Genomic DNA, 25334 nt, shown 5'->3' with positions numbered 1-25334 from the left:
CTGTACAGTGTGGAATCCCATATGCATAATTACATTTCAGTTCACCATAGCAACCAGAAGAACCCTATGTGTTAGTGTGTTAGTGGTCAGGTCTCCACAGCCTCACAGGAAGCGCGTCGGTTTACTACAGACTGGATGAACACGATATCCACACACACGTTACATGTGAGTAATGTTATACCACAGTTTAGTGGTTAGTGTGTGTGTGTGTGTGTGTGTGTGTGTGTGTGTGTGTGTGTGTGTGTGTGTGTGTGTGTGTGTGTGTGTGTGTGTGTGTGTGTGTGTGTGCGTGTGGAAAGTAGGTCAGCGCCAGCCATGAGCACGGACTGTACTGTATGTAGTTCAGCACATATTAAAGGGAAGGCTTCACGCTGCCTCGGTGACTCCTCACTTCCTGCTGCGTGTCCACTTACCTGCATGTTTCCCTCCATCAGCCTGGTCTTCAGGATCTCAGCGGCCGACAGTCTGGATGACGGGTCTTTCTGCAGCATCCTGGTTCAGACACAAACAGTTTGTATCTAGCTATTAGTCTGGTTGGGCTTGAAACCATGGACTCAGCTCTGTCCACAGTGACGCTGAAGTGGACTTTGTGGTCTCTGGGCTTCGATCTGACGAGCTGTCATAATCACGCCCATAATCATGTATCAGCCCTGGATCAGCTGATTCACAGCCTGTGAGTTTCCTCCAGTTCTCTGTACAAGCGCCACTCATTAGTGGAGACAACCCAGAAAAGAGATGTAAAGCAACTCATTAATTAGAACCCTTTCAGCCATACAGGTGCGTTCAGCATAGGAGGTTCAGAGCCTAAACACATCCTCAGTATAGAAGTAGTTACTTAAAGGTCTCACCTCTGCATGAGCCAGTTCAGATCTGAGGAGTACGACGGGGGCAGAGTGGGGGTTTCTCCCTCTACGATCTTCATGACTACAGAGAGGAAGTTTGGTCCCTGGAAGGCGTGAGTCAGACAGCACATCTCATACAGGAGGCAGCCAAGAGCCCTGCAGCACAACACAGCAACATCAGCGGGTCCGGGTCCGGGTCCGGGTCCAGCAGCGGAGGCTCCCAGGCATCAGGAACGGGAGCACGGCACCACTGCCCACGCTTCCAGGAGCCACTGTCTGGGTCTGGGTGGAGGGCAGAGGGAAACAGCCTGGACACTAGGTCAGCACTCAAGCTGAAATGTCTTTCCTTGATGAACTGAATGAGGAGGAAGCGAAAGGCTCCGTGTAAAATCCACTTTTCAGGCATTCTGGTTCATTCATGACTCTGGTCTATGTTAACACACACAGGGTACGTTACAAGTGAACTTCCTTCTGTTTTCCCAATTCGGCCAAAATATTTACAGAATACAATCTGGATAAAAACTGGTATGTTTTCTAAATGCGTATATATCCACTGTGCAGGCAACTTTCTGAGCAGCGTCCTCGTAACATTGCGTAACATGCGGAATGTTGGTCTCCATGTGGTCTGGATCTGCCGTAATAAGTCATGTTTGAAACCAGGCTCCTCACGGCCTCTTTAGCAGGACTGCGTTCCGTGTTGCCGGCTGAGGCAAGCGTCTCGACATGCATCGTTTGGTGAGCCTGCTGAGCTGAACCTCTGAACAAACTGAGGTAACACAAACCCACTCCAACTCCCCGAAACCTCCTGAATGGGTCCTGGCCCTTATAAAGTGGCTTGTGTTTTAAAAAGGGGGCTGCTGAGTCACACGTTTTCAGTGTGACAGGTGAAAACCATTACAGGAGAACCCAGACAGACACAGCAGAGGGGTCAAATGTCAGCCCAATCAGGAGAGGAGCCCACACAGAACAGTCACAGCTGTAATTAGGGAAGAACAGTTAATTAGCAAAAAGTGAAAAAGGTTCCTTCACTTTCACAACAAACTTGCTGCTACAGTAGGTTCATGAGGGCAGAGCAGGGCAGCACGTTAGCAGAATCCATACTGAACACAGGCGGGGGACGAGCTGGACAGGTTGATGTCCGCTCCAGCTCCAGTCACTAACTGGGCATTGGGCTCCAGGTCCAGGACGTTATAGCTGATCCAGCGCTGGTGGTGAGAGAGCTTCCATGCTTTGTCTTTGCTTAGGGCATCACTCTGGAGCTCTGGCAGCGTCCATGGAGGGAGACCTGCTGCCTGCGTAGATGCACCAGACTCGTCCTGAACCACAGAGACCGTTCTTCTCATGATGCTCTTCATTTGACCAGTTGTGGTTTTAAGCGCTGAGAACATCTGCTGCGCGTTACACTAACAGCCACAGATGCAGTGAATTAGCTGCTGCTGTTTAATGATGGATGTGTTTGTTCACGTTGATAATGAGGAACAGAAAGCAGAGCTGCAGGTTTAGTGACTGCAGCTGATAAATGTTACGCGTTCTCTCATGAACGGATTGAGCTAATTAGAGGAACAGGAAGTTAATCAAGTACAACTGCAGATAGAACACGAGTCACTCCGAAAAACAAGCTCAGTGTCGATATATTTCAATATATTCAGATAAGACAGGTGTGATTCAAACGCATCAGTCAGACCCAGACTCATTCTTCACCTGCATCACTGCAGACGCAGGAGGTCGTCGGCTAAAGGAACCAGGAATCAGCGTAAAGCTGGACAGAGCGGGTCGGGACCGTCCAGAACACACAACGTTCAACAGAACCACCGAGGGCGCTGGGAACTCATCACTCAAGACTGAGAGGAATCTAAACGTCATCGCATCAGATGAATCAGCAGCTGCTCTGCAGGACAGAAGTAGAAGCCACGTCTAAAAGAATGAATCACAAGCAGACGCACCTGCAGCAGAACAGACGCAACATCATTTCAACTATTGTTAAGCTGTGGCTCAGAAATACAGGTTTCTAGGACGAACGGTAAGATCCTTCCTTGGTTTCTCTTTAAAACCTCTGATTTATGACGCAACGGCGAGTGTAGAATTTACATATTACTGGACCGGACCGAGTCATCACAATCAACCCTTTACCAGATGTCAGACTTGGAGTCGTAGCCCTGGTGGCTCAGAACCTCTGGACTCATGTAGTAAGGGGTCCCGGTGAAGGTGGTGGCCAGGTCACATGATCCCATCAGCAGGCAGGAAACCCCAAAGTCACCTGGAACCAGATGAGGAAACACAGTCATGAGGTCTGAACAGGAATCAGCAGCAGAGATGCCGGTTCAATGAGCTATTTATTGTTACAGGCCCTAATGCAGGGCGAGCACACGTCTACTGACGGCAGCGTCAGGGAGGCACGGATTATAAAAACATATCGCTCCGTCAGAGCCCATGTGCTGCACACAGGCTGAGGATGGACTTCACAACCTGGCCTTTATTTAGCCACCTGCTTAATAAAGCTTGCAGCTTCTGTTCTTTGCTGTTGTTGTTTATTTGTTATTTGTTCTTTGTTTGACTAAGACCTCGACCAAAACAAACAAACTCACCAATTTTCACAAGGTTTCGCTTCAGAAAAACGTTCTTGGCCTTGAGGTCCCTGTGGAGGATGCGCCTGCAGGAAACAGTACAAACTTTGTCTCTTGGAGCTGTGGAACCAGACACAGTCCATATGGATTCACTCTTTACATGTAGAGAATAGATGACGACCTTTGACCTCTATCAGCCTGAGACTTGATGATGCCAGTTACACGAATGACCTTTAAAATGTAATATATGCACCAAGGACATGATAAAAAAATATGAACTTGGGGGGGGTGTAGCGGGAGACATTCTGTTACCATGGTAACCACATCCCCCTACCTGTCATGCATGTAGTGAAGGCCGAGCAGCAGTTGGGTGAGCCACTCCAGGACTTGGACTTCAGAAAGGCTGCCTCCAGCTCGCCTCAGCTCCTCTAGCTTCCAGTCCAGATCCCGATCCTGAAAAGGAGGGACAATTAACACTGAGATAATAGACTCCAGGTCCACAGCAAAGCAGCACAGAATCAAACAACCAGAATGCCACTATTTTAGTTTTAGTCATTGTGGGGAATGCTTGTGGTTGTAACAGCAGCTTTTGCACCTTGCTTCAACAGTTCTGACAGTTGTCACATCCCTTTAAGAGCTACAGTATTTTAACATGCACGTACTGTATGTTTGATATTCTTTCCAAGAGCCTGTATTGCTCTGCAGGGGATTCTGGGCAATTGTTGTATAGCTGCTTTGTTTGGACAGACTCAGTTTAAATGGGCTGCTGTGTCGGTTCATCCTCCTGCCTACAAACAAAGAGGCCGTCCAGTGAGAGTATGTGTGAATAGTTGTGCAGGAGGGAATTAAAGCTTCAGGCGATGTTCAGTCTCAGGGTGGGGGCAGGGGAATCACCACCACATGACGCATTTGAGGAGAAAGCCTGTGTGTGGGAGGGAAAGAGAAATGTGAAGGTGGAGAGGATGAGACTAATTAGAGGAAGACGATGCACCTGCAGAAATGGAGACGGCAGCAACGAACAAACAGAGGTGTAAGGATTCAATTTCAGATTATTCCTCACATGCTCCATTAGCTCCGATATTAAAAAGAGAAAGCGCTTTCCCCAGCTGGACCTCCTAAAAGCAGTTTAGGCTGGTTTACCGCCTAGCAGCGGTGAGCAGCTGCAGGCACGGCGCTACCTGGCAGTACTCTGTGATGATGCAGAACACATCCTTCTCCAGGAAGCTGTGGTAGAAGGTGAGGATGGCCGGGTGGTGCAGCTGGGACAGCAGCTGAGCTTCCTGTGTGGCTCGGACCGTCTCATCGGGTCGAAGGTCACCCAGAGGAATCTGCTTCAACACCTTCCTGCAGGAGACAAAGGTCAGAGGTCGAGTATGCAGAGCAGAATGATCTGTCTGGAGGCAGTTCATCAATAGAATCATTTAACTTGCCAACGTCACATTCAGGGAAGACGGATGCTGAGGAACATATTGAGTTTAAAATGAGCATGACGTTATGATGCCTCTTCATGCAACAGAACCACCTGATGTGCTGCACCTACAGATTGTGGACAACTCATATTTATAGTGGCTCACTTATTATAAATCCATGCACCAACAGCAGTAATCACATCTCCATCCCAGACCAGCTTCAGGGCGATTCAGACGCTGCTTCATTAGGTTTGTGGAGCTTTAGGAAGCGACAGAACTGAGCTTCATCTTGACTCTGATCTCACCTTTCATCTACACATTCCATCACTTTCCCCGGCTGTAAATCATCTTTTGAAGAGACATGAAACCTGGTTTCTTGTTATACACGGCGGGAAATCTGCCCTCCAGGGAAAACGAGGAGACCCTGACAGCTTTCCAATTAAAGTTGGGAGGTTCCAGCACCAGACTGTACTGAACAAAGGTGACGGGAATGCATTTCAGCTCAATTCACAAGAAGCTCCAAGTAACGGATGCGATTACTGAAGAGAATGAGTTTGTGTTGGAGGGTAAAGTCAGGACCAGGTCTCAGCGTTGCAGAATCAGAGGTCACATCCACAGACACCAGGCTGCTAATATTGGCCTGCTCCTGTGGAGTCAATCAGCCGCTCCTCACTGCAGAGCCTTTCTGTTCTGGTTAAACTGGTGAGCAGTTGAAATGGAGGCTCTGATGCATTAGCACACTCACCTTCACTGATCCACTTCACGCTTATTGTTAGCCTACCACTAGCTTAACCTTAGCTTACTGCTATCACCTATGCTGTCACATCTGTCGGGAGACACGTTCTGAGCTGAGTCTAAAGCTTCTGTGAGACACCAAGTGGACAGCTGAGGGGGTCCAGGTGCACTTTTAGAAGAACCCAGCTGTGTTCCTTATTCAGCTTCTGTTCATTTCTACGCTGATGTCCTGTATATGTCTAACGTGACGTACACTGTTTCCCTTAGCCGCTGTGAGCTACGGTTTACTTCTATATCCAGGAATCAGGTCACATTTACATTTCATGCATTGGTCCTTTTTAAAGGACACAAATATGTAAATAAAGACAAACAATAGATCAAAGAAAGATCAAAGAAAGATCACGCTCAACAGTTTCATTTAAGCATTGTGTGCGGTTGCTGACTCCTCAACATTGGGTTGAAGTGCAGACATTAATTTCCTCCTGTGGCATCAATTAAGTACATAAAACTACAGTGAAGTTACTAACAGCTTCTTCCCTGTGAACATTTGACTCCTCTTGGAAACAGGAGTCGCAGCGTCGTCGTTTCAGTGGATCCTGAGCAGCTCACGCTCATCGTAGCCATGGTTCTGTTGGGTTTTTGTTGGTCCCTTTTAGATGAAAGTTCAAAACGAAGTTTACAAATCTCTACCATGGAGATAAAAAGTGTGACAGCAGCTCAGTCCAGCCTTCATTCTGGGTTGGAGCCAAAAGTCTGTGGGGAAATCTAATTTACTGCCTGAACCTATGACGGGCACTTGGTTCAGCCCAGTCCCTTCTGTTGTTCCCAGCGTTGCAGTGCGGAGCGCCGGCTCTCTGTTGCTACGCAACCACAGTGGAAGTGTGACTCTCTGATTAAAGCTGAGATGTTTGTGAGTTTCTCTGTCTGCGGTGCTGAGAGCAGAAAAACACTAAGTGGGTTTCAGTCTTTGAGCTGGGAAGCAGACGTGAAGCTCCAGGTCCAGGCTTGAGTGATAAAGGAGAACAAGCGGCAGACAGATGTGCTTCAGTAGCTCAAGGTTTGACCCGCTCAGACAGTGTGACGGCTGCTGGCGCCGTCTGCGCGTGAAGGGAGGCGTGGTCCCACTCAGAACATGCAGGGGACCACTCAAGCACTGGGCGGATCTTTAGTACTGACCAGGCCCGTTGCCGTGGGCGACCACCCTGGACCTCAGGAGGTCCTTCTAGAAGCTGATGTTCAGGAAGTCGTCTGTGTTTGCTCCCAGCTCATCACCAATGATGTTTGCGTCCTCACCAGGGTTGAACCTGAGTAAAAGTTCACTTTGATTCTGGCTAAAGGCCTGTTGACTTCTGTTCCCGGCGTCAGATGGGTCTAAATAAAGAATCAGCTGCCTTCTCAGCAGGAGGCGGCGACAACACAGCAAGTCTCCGCTGCCTTTTACTTTCCTCACACTGGGACGAGTGGCGTCAGCAGCAGGTCACAGCTCACAGTTTGTAATCCGTTCACTGATCTGAGCGTCGCTGTTTCTCACTGTCGGTCAGGAGGACGTAACAGCGCGGGTGCTGGTAATTAAAACAACGCTTTAAACCATCTTACACCAAGTCCTGCTGAAACTGAAAGCTGAGCAAAAATAACAAAACTCCAGCTCCAGAAGGAAGATCACATCCCAGCATGCTTTGCAGCTCCACTCACAAGCTTCAAGTGCAGAGATGACTGCGTTCATGCACACAGACAGCGTGACAATGTGAACACACAGGTAATGAGTCAATGTGCTGCTCCTGAGAAACAGCTGCTCTGGGCCTGGATGGACGGACGGACGGACGGACGGACGGACGGACGGGCTTTCACTGGAAACTGATCCTGGACAGTTTATTAGGTGACAGCATTGAAGCACACTCAGCTCAGTGTAAGAAAACTAGCTTCTCTACATTCTGTGGTGGAACCCAGTGCCGGAACCAACAGAGCCACAGACGCTCACGAAGCAGACAGACAGCCGGGGTCAAAGTGCATCAGAGGCCTCCTGAATCCAGATGTGCAGCTTTTAGGGGGCGCTTGTTCTGCAGCTTGACACTAACACACACAAAACCAAAGTGATGTTGATGCGCTGGCACTGACGCGTTGATCGGCCCAAGGGACGGGGGTGGAACCTGTCACACGAAGAAAGGGCAGAGATGACGACTCACCATCTGCTTCCTGACAACACGTGGCAGAGTTTCCTCCTCCTTGAGCTGCAGCTCCTGACTCAGTGCCCTTTAGCAACTCTTGTTGCAGTCCACAGACTCCTTTCACTGAGGCGTGGTAAACGCTCACCTCACTGTAAAGGCCAGCCGGTCCCACAGTTGGTCTAGACGTCAACCAGAACTTGATGTGAAGCTGTGATGAAGCAGTGACGCTGATCTGAGGACTGATGGATGTGTGAACAGGCTGCGTCTCTGAAAGCGTGACGCCACTAAAGCCTGATGCCTTCAGTGTGAATGTATGGACCTGACAAAGCCTCAGCTCTGATCCAGAGTTAGACCTCGGTCCGGGCGTGTGGTGCACAGACAGGATGAGGCAGAGCCACAGTCACTGTCGCCTGCAGGTGTCTGTTTTACTGAACCCAGATCAGATTTATTCACACACAAGTCCCTGCTACGTTCAGCGACCGTGTGGGTGGATGCTGCCATCTGGTGTCGCTCATTGGATTCTCGGTTCTGACTGTGTTCAGTCCTGTTTCCTGTTTCAGTGGATGGAGACTCACTCTGTCACTCTGTGCGTATCCTTAGTTAGTATCGCACCATACCTGTGTCTAACACTAGTATAATCTCACCTGATCTAGCCCCGCCTCTATTTCTTCTTCTGCCCTTTCTGTTCAGTTCCCCTGTGGGACATGTGGCTGGTGTTTTCCCTAATCTCAGTCCATCCTATTATAAATTGTTTCGTATTATTTCTTTCCCTTGTTGTCACTACTGTTGCTGCTTGTTTATTTGGCTATGTTTCTGTTGTATGTCACTGTCTGACTGCTGAGTTTGTTGAGCTTTACATGTTTGTGTTTTGCTGTGTACTTCTAATCCAGTGTCTGTATTTACTCACAGCTGCTCACCGTCTGTGGCTTTGTGGTCCCGAACCAGATAAACTGAACCGAAGCTCCCTCGGCCCAGACCCTGCACGATGCTGTATCGCTTAGCAACCAGAAGCTGTCCGGACTCAGCCTCCTGATACCTGGGCATCCTGTCTGCTCACCTGTGGACAGAGACGTTCAGGGTGAGCACTGTTCAAGCTCCTTGTTCACAGTTTTTTTAATATCAAAAAACACCTATGCATTTTATTGTGAAAGGCCTGCGTGAGGCCAACGGGCTTTTAATTTGCAGAAACGACCTAACTGTGAGTAGATTGACTACCTGCCCGATTTTACCGGGCTCCGTCTGTCAGAACTGGATCGAACGGAAGCGATGACGCTCATCAGTCATCGTTTCGTTGTTCGCCGCTAAAAAAGAGACAAAGTGAGCTCGATGTTGGACGCGGATCTGCGATGTTCTAATTAACAACAGGTGCGATGTGTCATTTACCTGCTCAGCTCCGCTCCGCATGAACAACTTCCGTGTTTGACCACGTTTCCATGGAGACCGAGGACACACCCCTGAGCTCCACAGTGAACTGCTGAAGAAGACGAAAGTAAAGGCGGGAAGTAGCATTTAGAGAAGTGTATTATTGTTTTATCATTATTGTTGTCATCGAACTAACGCGGCTTTGAACGTTCATTGCTGTTCATTATTTCTATTGTAACCGAGGCGATCCAGCAGGTGGCGCTCTGCCATCGCTCCAGAACCTCCTGAGTAAACACCAATGGAACTAATCACAACAGTCAATTTATTAATTCTACTAATTATCTAATAATCTAAGGGGAGGATTCCCCTTTGTTGTTAAAGCACAACGTTACCAAACAACAGTGAAATTGTGTATTATCTACAAACACCAGCTTGGTTCTGTGCAATCGTGCTGACCCTTCAGTCACCTGACGTGGTTCTGAAATGTTGGGTCATTGCTTATCAGCCACAGACGATGAAGGTGTGTGCTCTTCTGATGTTCTGAATAGTTTTACTGTGTTTGTGTACATAAACACATATTCCAGCGTTTCCAAACAGTCATGAATAACGGTCACTGTCACGTTCACAGCCTGCTCCGGGTCACAATCATTTCCATCAGAACCAGCTCCATGCTGCAGATCCACGGAACACAAACCCATGGGTTTGCATGGGTTCCTGTTGGAGTCCAACTGTGAAAACTGTAACCAGCTCCGCGTTCAGCTGATCTCAATTTTACTCCAACAACCATCTAAGAAAACTGGTCATTTGAACCTAAAGGACGTTTTCCTTTGTGGGGAAAGAGTCGTTCACAAGCATGTCAGTACATTCACAGGAAGCAGAAAGTAAAATAACTAGCAAGACAAAAATGGTGCAAAGAGCTTTTATTTTCAAACATGCGACAAATCACAGATTGTATTTGAAACTGTTAAAAATGTAGAAAAACAATAACAGAATAAGTCATGAGCTTTCCACGAACCACGAACCACCCGACCACGATCGGACCAGTACATCAACAGAACATCAAGGCACTTTGGAGAAAAATGTAAGTGACCTCAACCATCAGGATGTCTGGGTCCACTGGGCCTCGTACAGAACCAAAGAAGCACGACGCCTTGGTTCTGCTGATCCAGAACCGTGAGTGAACATGTCATGCTCATTAGTCAGTAGGCTCTGCAGCCAGAGGCATCTGGGTCACAACAAACTAGTCAAACCCAAACCCACTTTTAATGGATGGAGCTCAAATCTTCAAGTAAACACACGTCCGTCCAAAATTTGCAGCTGAGCTACCAGGAAATCAATTATGTAAACAGTCTGGCTTTATAGAGCACAGAGCCACAAAGAGTGATGTGGTTACCTTCATTCAAATTTAGACTCAAAAGTCCGTGTGGTTCCAGACACCAATAGAAACCCAGCTTAATAGATTAAACAGTCAAATCTGATACCAAAGCAAAACAGACAGGGTTAAAACGCACTCTACACAAAATCCGAAAGTGCTAAAGAAATATCCTGATCGTGGCTACATGAGACAGGATTAGCCAGCGTGTGACCCGACCCAGTGCCATCAACAACTTCAGTGGAAACAAAATCAGCGAGAAGCAGCAAATACACAAGAGCTGTGAGCAAAAGAATGAAAGGCTGCTTCTGAGCATGAACAGCAGCAATGACAACAGGAAGCTTCAGTGTGCAATGCCCAACGTCCCCTGAAGACCTGCGTCGGGCCCCACGCGCCTCGCGACAGCGTGACAGCCCCGGGACGCCTCGAGGTGCCCGGTGACGGCCCCGCGACGGGCCGGTGACGACACAGTGACGACCCGCGACGGGCCGGTAACGACACGGTGACGGCCCCCCGAAAGACCCCTGGCGCCTCGAAGCGCACCCCGGCCACCTGGAGTGATGCCCCACGACGGGCCGGTAACGACACGGTGACGGCCCAGTGACGACCCAGTGACGACCCGCGGCGGGCCGGTAACGACACGGTGACGGCCCAGTGACGACACAGTGACGACCCAGTGACGACCCGCGGCGGGCCGGTAACGACACGGTGACGGCCCAGTGACGACACAGTGACGACACAGTGACGACCCAGTGACGACCCGCGGCGGGCCGGTAACGACACGGTGACGGCCCCCTGAAAGACCCCTGGCGCCTCGAAGCGCACCCCGGCCACCTGGAGTGATGCCCCGTGACGGGCCGGTAACGACACGGTGACGGCCCTCCGACGACACAGTGACGGCCCCCTGAAAGACCCCTGGCGCCTCGAAGCGCCCCATGACGCCCCCCCGGGCGCCTGGAGGAGGCGACCTGGTGACGACATGGTGATGCCCCGCGACGAGCTGGTGACGACACAGTGACGGCCCCCCAGGTGCCTGGAGGGGCCAGCCCGTCACAGGGGCCGTCACTGTGTCACCGAGTCAGTGACGGCCCCCGCGACACAGTGACGGCCCCCGCGACACAGTGACGGCCCCCGCGACACAGTGACGGCCCCCCGAAAGCCCCTTGGCGCCTCGAAGTGCCCCACGACGGGCCAGTGATGACTGAGGGGCGGCCTGCGACAGACCCACGCACCTCGAGGGGCCCGAAGCACCTGGAAGGGGCTGCAACGGATCCCTTAACGTTCAGAAGGTGTGTTACGGTGTGTCTCCTCGATTACACTGATGTATTTTTTTAATGCAGTTTGCTGACTTCATTCGTCCACGTGTAGGTCTTGCTATAAAAGCTCTTCATTTATTTCATGCATTTAAATATTTGTAGAAATCATTATTTTTGGTTTATTACCTACACACTTTACTGTTTTTTTACTCCACTTCAGTCATTTTACCCGTATGTAGTTTTAAACCTCCAACTTCCACTGATGTGCCTTGTGATGGAAAACGACAGCGGACCCACTGGTCCCATGATGCTTCCAGCAGCTGCTCTAAACGGCTCAGACCACACTTTATCTCATTAACCTCAAACAAGGCAGACCTTGAACAGCTGGAGTCTGGTTGAATCTACTGCAGCGATGAGTCTGCTGTTGTTTGTTTGTGGTGAATGCTGTAGTTGAGCCCCTGAGTAAGGTGTTGACATGCTAGCAGTTCTTACCATGCAAAAGAGCAAAGCTACAGCATCTGGAGAAGTAGGAGAAAAGCCTGGAATGAATGAAGCTCAACCAAAACTAAACCCTGTAAACAAGCAGTTATGGCACACGACAGGACACGGCTTCGAAAGCCTCCCATTCAGGCAGGAAGTGAGAATAGAAGCAGGAAGGATGGGAGATGGCGGCTAACGCTGAAACTGAGGTTTCTAAAGTGAAAATACTTAAGTGACAAAGTGTGACACTGAGCACCTTGAAGAGGAAAATGCGACCTCAGAGGTCTGGTCAGGTGGAAGGAAGAAGAAAACGTGTGGTAGGAAGACTAAGACTAATTACCGCCTCTTGACAGGTAAAAGTAGAATGCTGCAGACGTTACAACGTCAACTGGTCCTGGATCAGAACTCGTTACCTCAGCAGAATGAGAAACAATCCAGTCAAGTTAATTATTCAGGTGGTTGCTAGGCAGAAAACTGAGCACAGTTTGTGCTAATACAGCCATCTGGGTTCTTCCTGACAGACCACTAGACTGCTGCACCTGGAGGGGAGGGAGGAGAAAGGGAGGAGAAAGGGAGGAAGGGAGAGCAGAGGAAGAGACGGAGAACAGATTAGTCCCAGTATGTGGATGTGCAAAAGATGTCAGCTGAGCTCAGTCCCCTGTTAAAACATCATTTCGTTAGAGAACTGTTGTCATAACGACGCAGTGCATTCTGGCTCATGGCATCACACGGTTGATATCCAGTCCTGAGCATTGACAACTGGGTACAATCCACCCTAGGAGGCCATTACCCAGAATGCACTGGTGCGTTGACACGTACCCGTCTGATGTGGGCCGCAGCTAACGCTGTAGGACGTCCACAGGCTGACGGCCATCAGGAAGGTAGCGATGAAGCCGAACACCTGCAAACAGAACAGTACAGTCACCAAAGACTAGAAGGCGCTGCAGCTGCAGACAGAGACAGAACCGTACCGATCCGGCCACCAGCGCTGAAACTCCAGAACCCTTCACAGCGGCCACAACAGAGCCAATGAAGATGAGGACGGTTCCCACAGAGTAGTGGAAGTACTCCTGAAAGAGAGGACGTGCGTTCAACCAAAGACACTGACTTCCTGATAGTGATACATGAGGTTCTGGTTCTGCTGCTCACCGTCAGAGGCCAGTTGATACACGGCATCTTCTGCTGCAGCCTGAACAGGTGCATGAGCAGGAAGATGAGAAGGGCGACAAAGAACCACAGCGCCACCAACTCGAAGTACTGGAAGGCAGCCCAACTGGGCCAGCCCCAGGCCAGGTGGACACACAGGAAGACGATAAGCAGGGCGAGCTGGCCCAGAAACACAGCAGGCAAGTCAGCACAAGAACTGATCCAACACACGTGGCGGTAAAAAGACGCTTCAAACCATTACAAACACACCCGTAGGTTCTAGTACCTGACTGATGTAAAGGGTCCTAAGGCTGGTGCGTTCACGTTCAGCTCCGTCACAGAGACGCTGAGTGTTTTACCTTATGAATCTCTAATACGTTCCTAACACACAACTTGAGTTCTAGGTGGAAAGCAGTGCATGCTGGGAAGTCCAATAAGAAAAGTCTTTCAACATGGAATAAGTTAAGTCTATTCACAGGCTCTGCTTCTTTTATAATTTCACGGTTTAAAGCGCAAACAGAAACCTCGTGAACGTCTCGGCTCGGTTCGCTGCCTCTTCTTTCATATTGGTAAATTAGCTAAGCTAACCCAACGGTTCCGTGTCATCCCGGCTCAAACCGGGTCAGGGCCTGTAAAACCTGTAATGTCTGAGTTGGACCGAAACTCACAATCTGGCCCATCTTCAGCAGCCCCGGCATGGTCCGGGTGTAGCCCATGTTCAGGACGCCGTCGGCGGGCGTCCTGGTGCTGCTCACCGCGCCGGCGGTCATAACGCTGTGCGACATGGTGCCGGTCCAAAGAGTGAAGAACTAACGTTTTAACGAGAGACAATCCGCAGCGGAGTCCAGGCGGCACGGCGAACCGAGTCAGGGAGTCAGAGCGCAGACACGCTTCCGCTGGGCTTTTCAAAATAAAACATGATTAGTACACGCGTTCAGTGAAGAAAAGTGATGTGACGTGTGGTGTGATCCGATGCGCAATGTCAGAGTCTGGAAAGCACAGAAACATGCTGACACAGAATAAATGCAGTTACCAACCTTTAGGCCAACTTCATCTACTTCGGTGTCTGTGTTTGTGCAGTTATGCTCGTCACTGTGCCTCTGTGGGGACCAATGAGAACATATTGACCACAAGCGGTCAAAATTACAATGGGCGCAAGTTTATTGGCTTTAAAGCAGATTTAATGCCTTTATTTTGAAGTCCACTTCCTGTGTGCGTGTGCGCGTGTTCTGAGGTGTGGTCTGTCCACTGCAGTAGCAGCGGAGCGGCCCTGCTCGTCCTGAGGCCAGAGTCCGAAACTAGTGTCCAGCACGCGAAGCCGTTTGTGCGTGTGATCGTTTGCTGTGGATTTTTTAGATCCTTACAGTCGCGTCCGCTGCAATGGTTCTAAACATCAACGTGGAGGTGGAGCCGGAACGTGGTTGCTGTAAAACACACTGAGCGTCAGCTGTAAACGTTGTGTGTCTCTCACACACACACACGCATGCGCACACACACACAGCATGCACGCACACACACACAGCATGCACGCACACGCACACACACACACAAACACACGCATGCACATGCGCGCAGGCGCGCACACAGAAACGCACACACACAGCATGCACACGCGCACACGCACGCATACACATACAAACACGCGCACGCACACACACACACACAGCAACGTTGTTTCCTCTGTTTCACTTGTACTTGTCACCATAGAAACACAACAGTAGTTTCACACCTTCAGTCACATCCTGTGGCCACAAAGTGGTTAAACACCACCACAGCCCAGGAACCACACCCACAGCACACGCGGGTCTGGGCTCAGCTGGGTCGACCTGCACACGGAGCTGCTAGCAGGCCAGCGGACGCGTGAAGCAGTGACTCATGGGCGACGCACTGCTCCCTCAGTGTCAGCATGGACGCGAGGGCGCTCGGCAGCGCGCTGTGTCTGGTGGCGTCTCTTCTAGCAGGTGAGCTGATGATCTGCCTCATGGTTACGAGCTTCGAGGAGGAAGGAACCAGGGAAGACGCTTCCGTGGACCTGTCTCCTGGCAAACAGCTGCAGACCGTCTGCCTGTAGAAGCTTCTGAACACTGACGTCTCATCCACCAGGTCTCGGTTCCGGCGACGACGGCTGGTCCATGAAGGTGCAGCCCGAGGTCCGAGCCGCCGAGGGCTACCCCGCGGTGCTGCCCTGCACCTTCAGCCACCCCCAGCACTCCCAGCACTCGTCCCTGCAGGTGCTGTGGCGCCTGGGCCACGGACAGGGCTCCACCATCTTATACCGCTGCACCAGCCGGGCTGGGGCCCCGACCTGCGAGCCGGGCCCCCAGCAGGACCAGCGGTACCGCTTGGAGGGCAACCCGAGAGAGCACGACCTGTCTTTGCGCATCAACGGCGCCTCCCTGCAGGACAGTGGCCGCTACTACTGCAGGGTGGAGGTTCAGGGGAAAGAACACGTCAGCTTCGAGGACAAGATGGGAACCAGGCTGAGAGTGGAGGGTAAGGCTGGATGGGACCTAGGCCCAGAACCCGAGTAGAACCATGACCCGGCCATCTGCTGATACTCACCTGTGTTCCCTCCTCCTGTCTGTACTGCAGCTCCTCCAAAGATCCTGGCTCTGTCAGTAGAGGGCACCGAACAGTCTGGGTACCGGGCTCTGTGTCGGGTCCAGGGAGCTCCACTGCCAGACGTGCAGTGGCTCGGCCCAGATGACCTGCTGGAGGACGGGTCGCCGGTGGGTCCGCTGGCTCAAGGCTCCTCAGCTCATTACCACACTGTCAGCCAGCTCAGAGACGTGGAGCCGGGTCAGCGCTACACCTGCAGCACCTCCAACCCTCTGGGCAAAGAGCAGGCGACGCTGTACGTGGTGGCACCCCGACCGGCACCGGCCGGGTCCGGGTCCGAGACGCCCACCGTGCTGCTGCTGCTGCTGTCTGTGTCTGTGGGGGCAAAGGTGGTGCTGCTGGTGGGGACAGGGCTGTGGGTGGTGCAGGGTATCGACTGCTGGAAGGAACCAGCTACCGGACGGTAACTGGACCATTTATGATCCGCTTCAGCCTCCGCATCGTCTTTAAGTCCAATCAGCTGATCAAATTGTGTGGATTTGTCCCCAGCTTCGCTTTTTCCAGGGTGACCTAGTTCGGTGGCTGCCATTAGAATAGAGGAACACCAGAACCTGAAATAGTTTGTTTCACAGTGACTCAGTGAGAATCAGCATGTGATTAGTCACGCTTCAACAAAACACAGACCCACAGTTTAGTTCCAGTAGCTTTAATGGTTCAGACACCAACATCCTTCTACTCTAATGTTCCACCATTGGTCTCCTGCAAACATGTTTCTATGCAACTAACGTCAAACACAGTCTGTCTCAATTAGGCCAGTTGTTGTTCAGAACCTCAGTGGTTCTGTGGGCCCAACCCACTAAAAGCTGCAGATCAGAGATTTCTCTGCTGCCTGTGAATTTCTGCCATAATGAACTTCTGTTTGTTCCAATTCTAAGCATTTCAATAAACTAATCTCAGTTTAAGCTCATTTGTGTTGTTACTGGAATTCAATCATATTTGCACTATTATTTCTAAGGGTGGGGCTGGGTCTAAACCAGCACCGTAGGCTGCAACAGGACCGGTTTGCCATAACAGATGGGAAACGCGGGCTGACAGCAGTCCTCGTCACTCCAAGGGAAACTGGTGCCGTTCAGACTCATCATGGTGCACTGGCCCGCGTCCACGTCACCCGGTTCCCCCACATCCCAGTCAGTGTCCGTAACTGGATCCGTGTTGAGCCAGTACCAGTCCCCGGTCTGGGAGCTCCGACGCAGGCCGATCCACATGTCCTGAACGCTGCTGCTCTTGGTCTGTAGGATGTTTTGGTAGGTCTGCGCCTGGAACGGGGTGCTGGAGATACTGATCAGCTCAAGGGTCCGGTTCCTGCAGTACTGCACAGATTCCGGCCAGCCCATCGCCTGTTCCCCAATCAGAAGAACCTCTGGAGTCAAGACGCAGCCCCTGTAATCTGTTAGCCGAAGAAAAGAAAATATAAGGACCTGATGTGCTGGAGCGAACCCTGGTTTAAGCCCCTTACCTGGGAAGGTACTGATGACTGGTGCTGGGTTCCCAAACAGGGAACCGTTTCCGTTGGTTCCGCCAAAGTAGACAGCCATGGTGAGGGAACTGTGCCAGATGAAGCATGTGTTCAACACCTCAAACCTTGTCCAGACGTAGTCGGTCCCCGGCAGCGCGGCCCACTGTGGATTCGGCAGAGCGGCCTTCCCAGCGTGGACGCCGTCAGTGTGATCCTTGTCGACCAGAACCACAGCGAAGGTCTGCGTGTCATTAATGCGGTTCACGACGAAGCAGGAGCCGAAGCTGGACTCTGCCGTCAGAGGGAGGAGCAGGCCCGGAAGGTAGAGGACGACCGAGCCGGACGACCGGACCCGCAGCGAGTTTGGATCCAGGGGAACCACGGAGCTTGGACCCGACAAGAGCAAAGACGTATCGTAGGCTGACCCAGAAGGCGGTACCGGGAAGTCCTGGTTCCCACCTGGGACGGGCAGCAGCGGCGTGTAGAGGAGGCCACAGGTGCAGTTGTCCCTCATGGCGCAGCTGTGGCCGAAAGCGACGCTCACCGGCAGCTCGGCCGTCACGGTCGGCAGGGCGTCCGGCTGCAGCCACACCTGAGCCGTCTGGTTGGGCTGAAGCTGCAGCACCTGGGTCGTCGCCCCGGCAACAGTCACCGTGTTGGCTCGGTCCGCGTTGAGTATCATGAGCCTGAAGGGGGCCCGTTCTGTCACATAGAGGCTAAGGTCAACGTCGGTGGTTCCTGGGATGTTGGGGATGGGCGGGGGGCGGTAGCTGGTTCCCAGCCTGTCGGCAGGAATGACCAGCGCCGTCTGCATGCTGCCGTTCCTCACGCTGATGGCCTGGACGGTGATGGCGCTGGTGCTGGTGATCTGCAGAGTGCCGTTGGAGATGTTGGACCTGGTCAGCTCCAGACGCGCATCCACAGCGTACTCGTTGGACTCTCCAGAGTTCAGGGTGTACTCCGTGTAGTTGTACGTGTACTGTCTGATGCCGACCACGGTGTTGTTAAACAGAGCAGTGATCCTGACCCGGTTCTGGGGGGGGGTGGGATGATAATACGCAATGTTTTCTGGATAAACAACAAAGAATCTCTGACCAGTGCTGTTTTCAGGAAGAGCAGCTGCGAACTGTGACTCTGGAATAGGAAACAGATGCGATGAAGCAGGACGTTTCAGGCCGACTCTACCACAGTCAGCTGTTGTCTTACCTGGACCGAACGCAGCCAAGAGCAGCAGCAGCACCGGACACATGGTGGCACCCGATCGTCTGAACCCTGGAGCCACAATCTGCAAATCATTTCAGAAGTTTCCATCTGAACATCTGAACCCGAGTTCAGCCTGAGTGCTACATGAATGTGGGATGTCTCTTACCTGCTCGCCTTCGCTCTCGGCCGTCGACTGTTCCCTGAATCACGTCCTGCTTCTGTCCTTCATGTATGAAAACTCACATTTGTCAGTCAAAGCCTGCTGATTTGGAAGCAGTTTGCATAAGCCCCAGAGCAGTGACTGAAGGCTGACGTCTGAACTCCACACTCTTTTCTGCTGGTTCTGGGAGATTCTGCAGTTTGACCGAAGCCCCAGAATGAGCAGTATTATCAGTATGTTACAGTAGTGGGCGGTGGACAGCACCATTTAGTTACAGGGTGATTGCCTTGTTGATTCCTGATCTGACCTGGAATCAGTTTGACAGTCAAATGATGAAAGAGTTTCACAAGGATTCACATTTGCCTCTATGTTAAGTGTGTAATTACATGTTGTTTATAACACAACAAAGTCAACATACAGCTTTATCTGATTCTGGTTGGGCCGGGCTGGGCCGGGCCGGACCAGGCAGCACAGGTTGGAGGTGGCAGAACCTCATTGATGCTCTCAGTGGACCAGCTCAGGGTTGTGAGAGGAGATCAAGGACAGAATGTCATCTAAAGTAGCTTTATCCTGCAATTCACCTGGACCGGTTCTGACTCTGACAGCTCTGGTTCTAGAAAGTAACAAGCGTTGAAACTTTCAAAGTTTGACTCTAGAAACACGCAGACAAATAAAATTTGGCTGGGAGGCACTTTTAGTTAATGATCGCTCTCTATCTCAGGGTACAGGTGACACTCGAAAAAAATAGAATATCGTGCAAAACTTTATTGATTTCAGTAATGAAACTTAAAGGTGAAACTAATATGTGAGATAAACTTATTACATGCAAAGCAACATGTTCAAGCTGTGATTTACCATAATTGAGATTATTATGGTTTACATCTCATGAAAACCTTCAATCTACAAAAATTAGAATATTGTGAAAAGGTTCAATATTCTAATCTAATCTCAATTATGAAAAATCACAACTTGAACGCTCTTGCTTTGCATGTAATGACTCTATAAGTTTCACATTGCAAATTGCACAATATTCTATTTTTTCGACTATTACTTGTATCTTGCCAAGTCTCTACCTCAGCCTTCATCCAGACCCGAAAACCGAGTCAGAACCATCCGAGAAAAGCGAGGCCTGGACCTGCTCTTAATGTAGCAGCTTTCCAGGAATAATAGTCAGTATAATATCAGTAAATTGTTCCTCAGATCACAGAGCACCGGCCACAAGCTGCAGTCTAAAGCTGAACTGCTGCCAACCTGCAGCGGCCCCTAGCGGCCGAACCGCAGGATGCAGTGGGCTGCGTTCACAGATGAGTAACGTCTTCACTGCTGTAAAAATAAAAAAAGCTGATCGTGATGTGATTCTGTGGAGTTTATTACATCCTGAAGCTACGCCTTTCTGACATCACACACGACGAGGACACCCTGAGCCCAGACTCGGCAGCTGCACCATGGGTTAGGGCCAGACTCATAAGTCTGTGCACTGATAGGTAAACAAAGACTGATTTTACTGATGCTGGATGACAACTCAGTGTCATCCTTCAACCTTCAAGCCGCCTCCGTCTCAGTTAAACTTCAGGCTTCTTCCACAATGTCCTTGCACCGTTTAACTTCAGATTACACACACATGTCCTGATATATACTGCTCATGTACAGAGTGAAACACAGATAGGTCTGTAGCAAGTCATTTTACTGCACTACAGAAGTTTTGTATTTTCTATTTTACGCAGTGAAACAACCACCACACCTCTGTGTTACACACGACACACGAGAGTCAGACAGGAAGTGGGTCGTATCAGCAGCAGGGCCCCTGGGAGCCCGTCCGCAGGCAGGCAGCTCCATTTGGCTCCAACGGCCTGAAAACAAAGTGGTTCAGCATCACAACGTCTCACTATGAACTGCAGCGATGGACATGCGTCTGGCTGTGATGTTGGAATCGTGAGTTTATTTGGTCGGAGATCAAAGAACTGAGCCGCGAGCTTTAAGAAACGTTCGGTCTCTCCTTAGGTTGGATTACGGAAAGTCGCCACATCAGTGAGCGTCACAGTCAAATTCAGCAGGGGCCTCACGTACGAAGACTTGCGTAGATGTCCTACTAAATTTGGCGTAAGTTCAAATCCAGAAAACTGCCTACGTACAGATGTATCAAGGTCCAGTAAGTACGGATTTACGCACGTTTCCTTCGTACCTACCAGTCAACGTAGAACTGAGCGCAGGTGAATGAGTTGCAGACTCCGCCCGTGACACGCCCCTATATAATTATGGTAATTTCTTCAAATATGATTGGTTTTGAGGATTCCCTTGTCAGCCAGGGATCATGGCAACATGAGGAAGAAAGAGAAGCTTCACGAAGTGCGAGCTGGAGACTAGGGGTGGGCGATACTGCAAACTTAGAAGTCGATCCGATACCAAGTTAATACTGGACCATCTTCGCCGATATCGAAATTGGCACTTTTTGTCCATTAATGCATTATCAAATATAAATACATTTTCGTGACTTTCGGGTGTTTTGTTTTAAATTGTATTCATTTAATAAAGCCCAGACAAAGTTCAACAGTAAATATAAATATATAATATAAATTGGTGGTGTTGCCACTGTATTTAATACTCTTTTTGCTGATTGTACAGGTTGCCGTTGTTTCATTTTTGGTTTGAAAATATACTGTAACCATCCTTCTTCCTTGTCTGTGTCATCCTTGGTCCGAGTCGCTGAGTCCCGTGTGATCTCAAAGCTAGAGGGAGGGGTGGGGGGGTGTCTGGCATTCGTCGCACAGGCCGCTTACGGACAGACACTTAAGAGACGCAGATAGTGAGGTCGCGTCTTTGAAAAAAAACGGCAGCAGTGCTGAGGAGTAAAGATTCAACCAAGGTAACGATATTTTTGTTGGGGTATCGACTGATATCAATACTAGCGATGGTATCGATATTAGGATCAATCCACCCACTTCTACTGGAGACACTGTTCTGTGAGGTGGAAGTGTATTATTTTCAGCACGTTGTCCTTTGGTCTCAGCGCTGAGCGCGGGGGTCAAGGGGAATACGAATACGAAGAGTTGCTGTGATTGTGTGTGACACTGCTTTCACAGGGGTGGTAACGCCACACATGGGGGATTCGGATGTCCTTTAAGGTAAATAATAATTTGTATGTCAATAATATGGGTCACAACCTCCTCACATTCTAATAACAACACAATAGGATTACAGTAAGTGTGTTATGGAAAGTGGGTAACTAGTTTGTCAAAGACAAACACTTTATTTTCAAACAGACGCAGTGCAGCACACACATGGAAAACCAGTGGACCCCACTGGACCCCACTGGCACCAGCGCTGCCGTCGGCGCTTCCAGTGGCAGAGGTTTCTTCCGTGCGGGCCGACCGGGTTCCGATGTCCCAACGCGTTCTGTGCTGGACTCACAGGAGGAGATTGTGAGAGGAATTCACAGCAACTCAACGTGTGCGTCGTTAAGGCAGGGCCACACTGTGAAGGCGCGCGTTGCCAGGGTGATATAACAGCATCGCCCCAGTCCGATCCAGGCAGCATCACTGTCCTTTCAAGGGGCCGATGGTCCTCACCGCCACTGGACGTGTGATGGAGTGGCAGTCATTGGACCTCTGCTCACGGTCACATTGTCAGTTGGTGAGGGGCATCATCAGCCACGTTTTCAATGGAAAACCGCAGTCATAATTCCTGCTAATATAATGTGATGAGTTAATGTAATACAGCACAGATACTTAACGGCAAGACGTGCGTGGGGATGGCCTTTTACGCATATGTTAATAATACTACAGTATATACTAAGACAAATAGATGCTTGGTGACAGTAGTGTGTAGTGTTTAATAATAGGACGTCTTTATATAAAAGCACCAGCTAGCACTGATGCTGAGGACATGATGATACAGTATTTGGAGGAGCACGGGTTCTATGCGCAACAGGAAATGTTCCACCTCAGTGTTCTGGTGCTCAGCACCGTCTCATGGGTCAGCAGCTGTTTCACTTGTGTGCTCTCTCTGTGGTGCAGGTGCCTCCTGCCACCACTGTCCTTTCCCGTCGTCCCATCGGGGTCTGGTCTACAGAGACTCTCTGTCGGCTCTGTCCTGAAGGCTGAACCCAGGGGGCCGCCATCACAGACCCTGCAGGCTCACCAGGTATAACAGAAGCAGTAGTAGCTGTAATGTAGCACCAACACTGCTGCAGAACCATGAGGATGAATGATACCTTCGTCCCCCACAGACCTGACCTCCCTCAGCCCCCAGGCAGCCTTAAGAACCTGGTCCTGGCTCACCTGAGGAAGCTGCTGATGCTGAGCTCCACGCAGGGGAGAGGCCTCCATCTGCCATGTGACTGACTCCAGACCAGCCAGTTTTGTTTGAGAGCTTGTTTTAGAGGCTCTCAAATAAAACTACACTAGACTCTGTTCACTTCTGTTTACTGAGGCACTATGTATGTAGTAGATCCGGAGAAGCTTCCATCTATTGAGAGCTGTAATATAGGAAAAAGTTAATATAGGATCTGTGTTACTTCCCCACTCACACTGTTGTGACAGCTGCAAATCACTTACTTGACTCAAATGTTTCATTCAGTTTTATAATTTAATTCTTGCTGAAACTTATCGACAGCAAGCAGTTAGAACAAACGGTTCATAAAAATGTGTCCAAACAAGACAGGAGATGAGTTATGTGTGTGAGCAATAAGCTGCTGTGTGACAGTAGATTAAGTAAAAGTCAATAAAGTTATATGACTCAAATACTAATCAGATACGAGCTTGGTCTGAGCGAATGCATACAGTGAATGTTCCAGCATTCACTGTAGTGTTTTTCTCGTCCAACATCTTTCTTTATTATTTTTCTTCTGTCCATTTTTCAGCTCGTAACTAGTCCTGCATACTTTAAGTTACAGAAACCATTCAAATATCAAAATATTCAGCTTTTTGAGGAAATGGCTGCTATTAATCCCATTCATGTCTTCCATATTTTTCAAGTTATTAAGCTTTTTCCAACTTTTTTTGCCCCATTGAAATGAATGGAGAAATGTGCAATGTGCAGTGTGTGTCCTTGTCCTTGCAATGATTGATATATGATTTCGCCTTACAAGCTTTATTTTACAACATTTACATCAAAACTGTAGCTTTGTGTTGCAACGTTCAGCTTTTTGATTATTTACCACTATCTTGATTATGTTAAAAGTATTAAACATTTACACAAATTACTTTCTAATCCAGAAAAGGCTGTTAAACTTCACCCTTTTACATATAGCTATATCCAGGTGTTAAATTGTTGTTTCTTGAGAAATAAAGTTAACATTAAAGCATTCAGTATTATATGCAAATTAGAGCCCAATGTACTATGGGTAGTGAATTGTAAATTGTGGCACCCTAACAGAAACTTGTGAGAACGAGTCGCCCTTCCACTGATTGAAATTGAAGTCTTGTTTATGCAAGACCACTGTTGTAACTTGTGATAGTATGATCACATTGCAATGTGAGAAAATAGTGCCGTTTGATCTTATCAATCTTACTTTTTGATGCCTGCAATAAGTATGCATAATCGCTTTTAAAATTTGTGCTTAAAGCTGTTCAGTTTTGTTCTTTTAAATAAATCAATTTAGCTATACTTTATTTCTATTCAAAACCTTTTGTGTTTTTCCTTGTTTAACCTTTTTTTGAGGAATAAACTCAATATTACAACTTTCAGCATTATATGCAAATTTAGAGCGCAATGACTTATGGGTAATGCAGCAGAAACGGCTGTGAGAAGGAGTGGCCCTTACAATAGTCAATATATGTTGATACATACATACATTTTTGTGTAATAAATCACATCTTTAAAATTTTAATACACTTGTTTTTGCCACCCTGTTTCCCCAACTAGATAAAGGTTTATCCTCTCATGGCATAAATTTTTCACTCTTGAACAGGAGACGTGGGTTCAATTCCTGGCTGTGTAATGTTTATGCGTATGCCTTTTAATCTAAATACAGTATATGGGTTTTCTTCACATCCATTGAGTTATATGTTTATTATATCACCAATGTACATCTGTAATATACATCTTTCAACAACATTAGGGTTTTTTAATTTTTGAAATAGTATGTATGGTGCTGTTTATGGATGTGCTGTCAGTTGTTACTGTGGCGCAGCAGTTAAGGGCTTGGCTCCGACCCTAAAGACTCTGGTTTGAGTCCCTATTAAGGTGACAGTGAAAATAAGAATTTATATGTTTAGCATGTAAGTCTTATTAATATAAGCAAAACAGATCTTTAGATATTTTTAGCTATGTATTCAATTCCAGCTGTCTTTAATGTTTAAACTACTTTCAGCAATTCTTCAGCATTACATTAAGCATGTAAGCATTGACTGTGCATTTTCTTATGGAAATGCCTTTTCTAGTTACATTTGAATTAGTGTTTAGGTGGTCAGTTTCAAGGCCTCACTGCAGACTGAACAACAAGTGAAGGGTGCCATGTCAAATATTCATTAAAGGCTGCTCAGAGCCTTGTCTCCTGCTGGCGGCTCATTTTAATCTGCCCACTTAATTAAACCAGGACGAGTGGCGCCGACCTCTGCTCTCACAC

General features: G+C 49.1%; 4 protein-coding genes and 2 long non-coding RNA genes across 18 annotated transcripts in view; 3 read left to right on the top strand and 3 right to left on the bottom strand.

Moving 5' to 3' along the window:
• Positions 1–9237, bottom strand: part of nek11 (NIMA-related kinase 11) — a 32591-nt gene extending 23354 nt beyond the window's left edge. For 9 of the 11 annotated variants that reach the window (XM_029128333.3, XM_055503372.1, XM_055503375.1 and 6 more), the window contains exons 1-9: positions 9099–9161; positions 8931–9016; positions 8623–8772; positions 4585–4750; positions 3741–3859; positions 3428–3492; positions 2973–3099; positions 849–998; positions 414–492 (exon numbers count right to left, since the gene is read on the bottom strand). In XM_029128333.3, coding sequence (XP_028984166.1) covers positions 414–492; positions 849–998; positions 2973–3099; positions 3428–3492; positions 3741–3859; positions 4585–4750; positions 8623–8759 — 843 coding nt within the window. In that variant the 5' untranslated portion in view covers positions 8760–8772; positions 8931–9016; positions 9099–9161. Of the gene's footprint in view, positions 1–413; positions 493–848; positions 999–2972; positions 3100–3427; positions 3493–3740; positions 3860–4068; positions 4329–4584; positions 4751–8622; positions 8773–8912; positions 9017–9098 lie in introns of those variants that run through there. The other 2 variants (XM_055503373.1, XM_055503379.1) reach the window with 2 other exon arrangements.
• On the top strand, positions 8662–9841 carry LOC129603203 (uncharacterized). The gene is made up of 3 exons (XR_008692914.1): positions 8662–8793; positions 9107–9597; positions 9706–9841. It is a non-coding gene; the product is annotated as an uncharacterized LOC129603203 (long non-coding RNA).
• Positions 9842–9982: 141 nt separating this feature from the next.
• cmtm7 (CKLF-like MARVEL transmembrane domain containing 7) lies at positions 9983–14262 on the bottom strand. Of its 2 annotated transcripts, XM_029128344.3 has the most exons (5): positions 14000–14262; positions 13335–13511; positions 13157–13255; positions 13005–13086; positions 9983–12724 (listed from the first exon to the last, which is right to left on the bottom strand). In XM_029128344.3, the coding sequence occupies exons 1-5, from the start codon at positions 14114–14116 to the stop codon at positions 12711–12713; spliced, it is 489 nt and encodes a 162-aa protein (XP_028984177.1). In that variant the 5' UTR covers positions 14117–14262; the 3' UTR covers positions 9983–12710. The 2 variants fall into 2 exon arrangements, with proteins under 2 accessions (XP_028984177.1, XP_028984176.1); XM_029128343.3 differs by having other exon boundaries at positions 13005–13255.
• Positions 14263–14349: 87 nt separating this feature from the next.
• On the top strand, positions 14350–16857 carry si:dkey-11p23.7 (V-set and Ig domain-containing protein). Its single transcript, XM_029128342.3, has 3 exons — positions 14350–15292; positions 15435–15824; positions 15924–16857. The coding sequence occupies exons 1-3, from the start codon at positions 15238–15240 to the stop codon at positions 16355–16357; spliced, it is 879 nt and encodes a 292-aa protein (XP_028984175.1). The 5' UTR covers positions 14350–15237; the 3' UTR covers positions 16358–16857.
• On the bottom strand, positions 16581–19634 carry LOC114842635 (uncharacterized). The gene is made up of 4 exons (XM_029128341.2): positions 18776–19634; positions 18613–18691; positions 17407–18540; positions 16581–17337 (listed from the first exon to the last, which is right to left on the bottom strand). Exons 2-4 carry the CDS (start codon positions 18653–18655, stop codon positions 16919–16921), a joined length of 1596 nt encoding a protein of 531 aa, XP_028984174.1. The 5' UTR covers positions 18656–18691; positions 18776–19634; the 3' UTR covers positions 16581–16918.
• A 964-nt stretch (positions 19635–20598) lies between these two features.
• Positions 20599–23132, top strand: LOC114843171 (uncharacterized). Of its 2 annotated transcripts, XR_003783546.3 has the most exons (5): positions 20601–21632; positions 21850–21891; positions 22030–22399; positions 22783–22909; positions 22995–23132. It is a non-coding gene; the product is annotated as an uncharacterized LOC114843171 (long non-coding RNA). The 2 variants fall into 2 exon arrangements; XR_003783545.3 differs by having other exon boundaries at positions 20599–21632; positions 22030–22909.
• The last annotated feature ends 2202 nt before the right edge of the window (positions 23133–25334 follow it).

This window comes from Betta splendens, chromosome 16, assembly GCF_900634795.4.
Source record: "Betta splendens chromosome 16, fBetSpl5.4, whole genome shotgun sequence".
NCBI lineage: Eukaryota > Metazoa > Chordata > Actinopteri > Anabantiformes > Osphronemidae > Betta > Betta splendens.
This window is presented reverse-complemented; position numbering and strand designations above follow the sequence as displayed.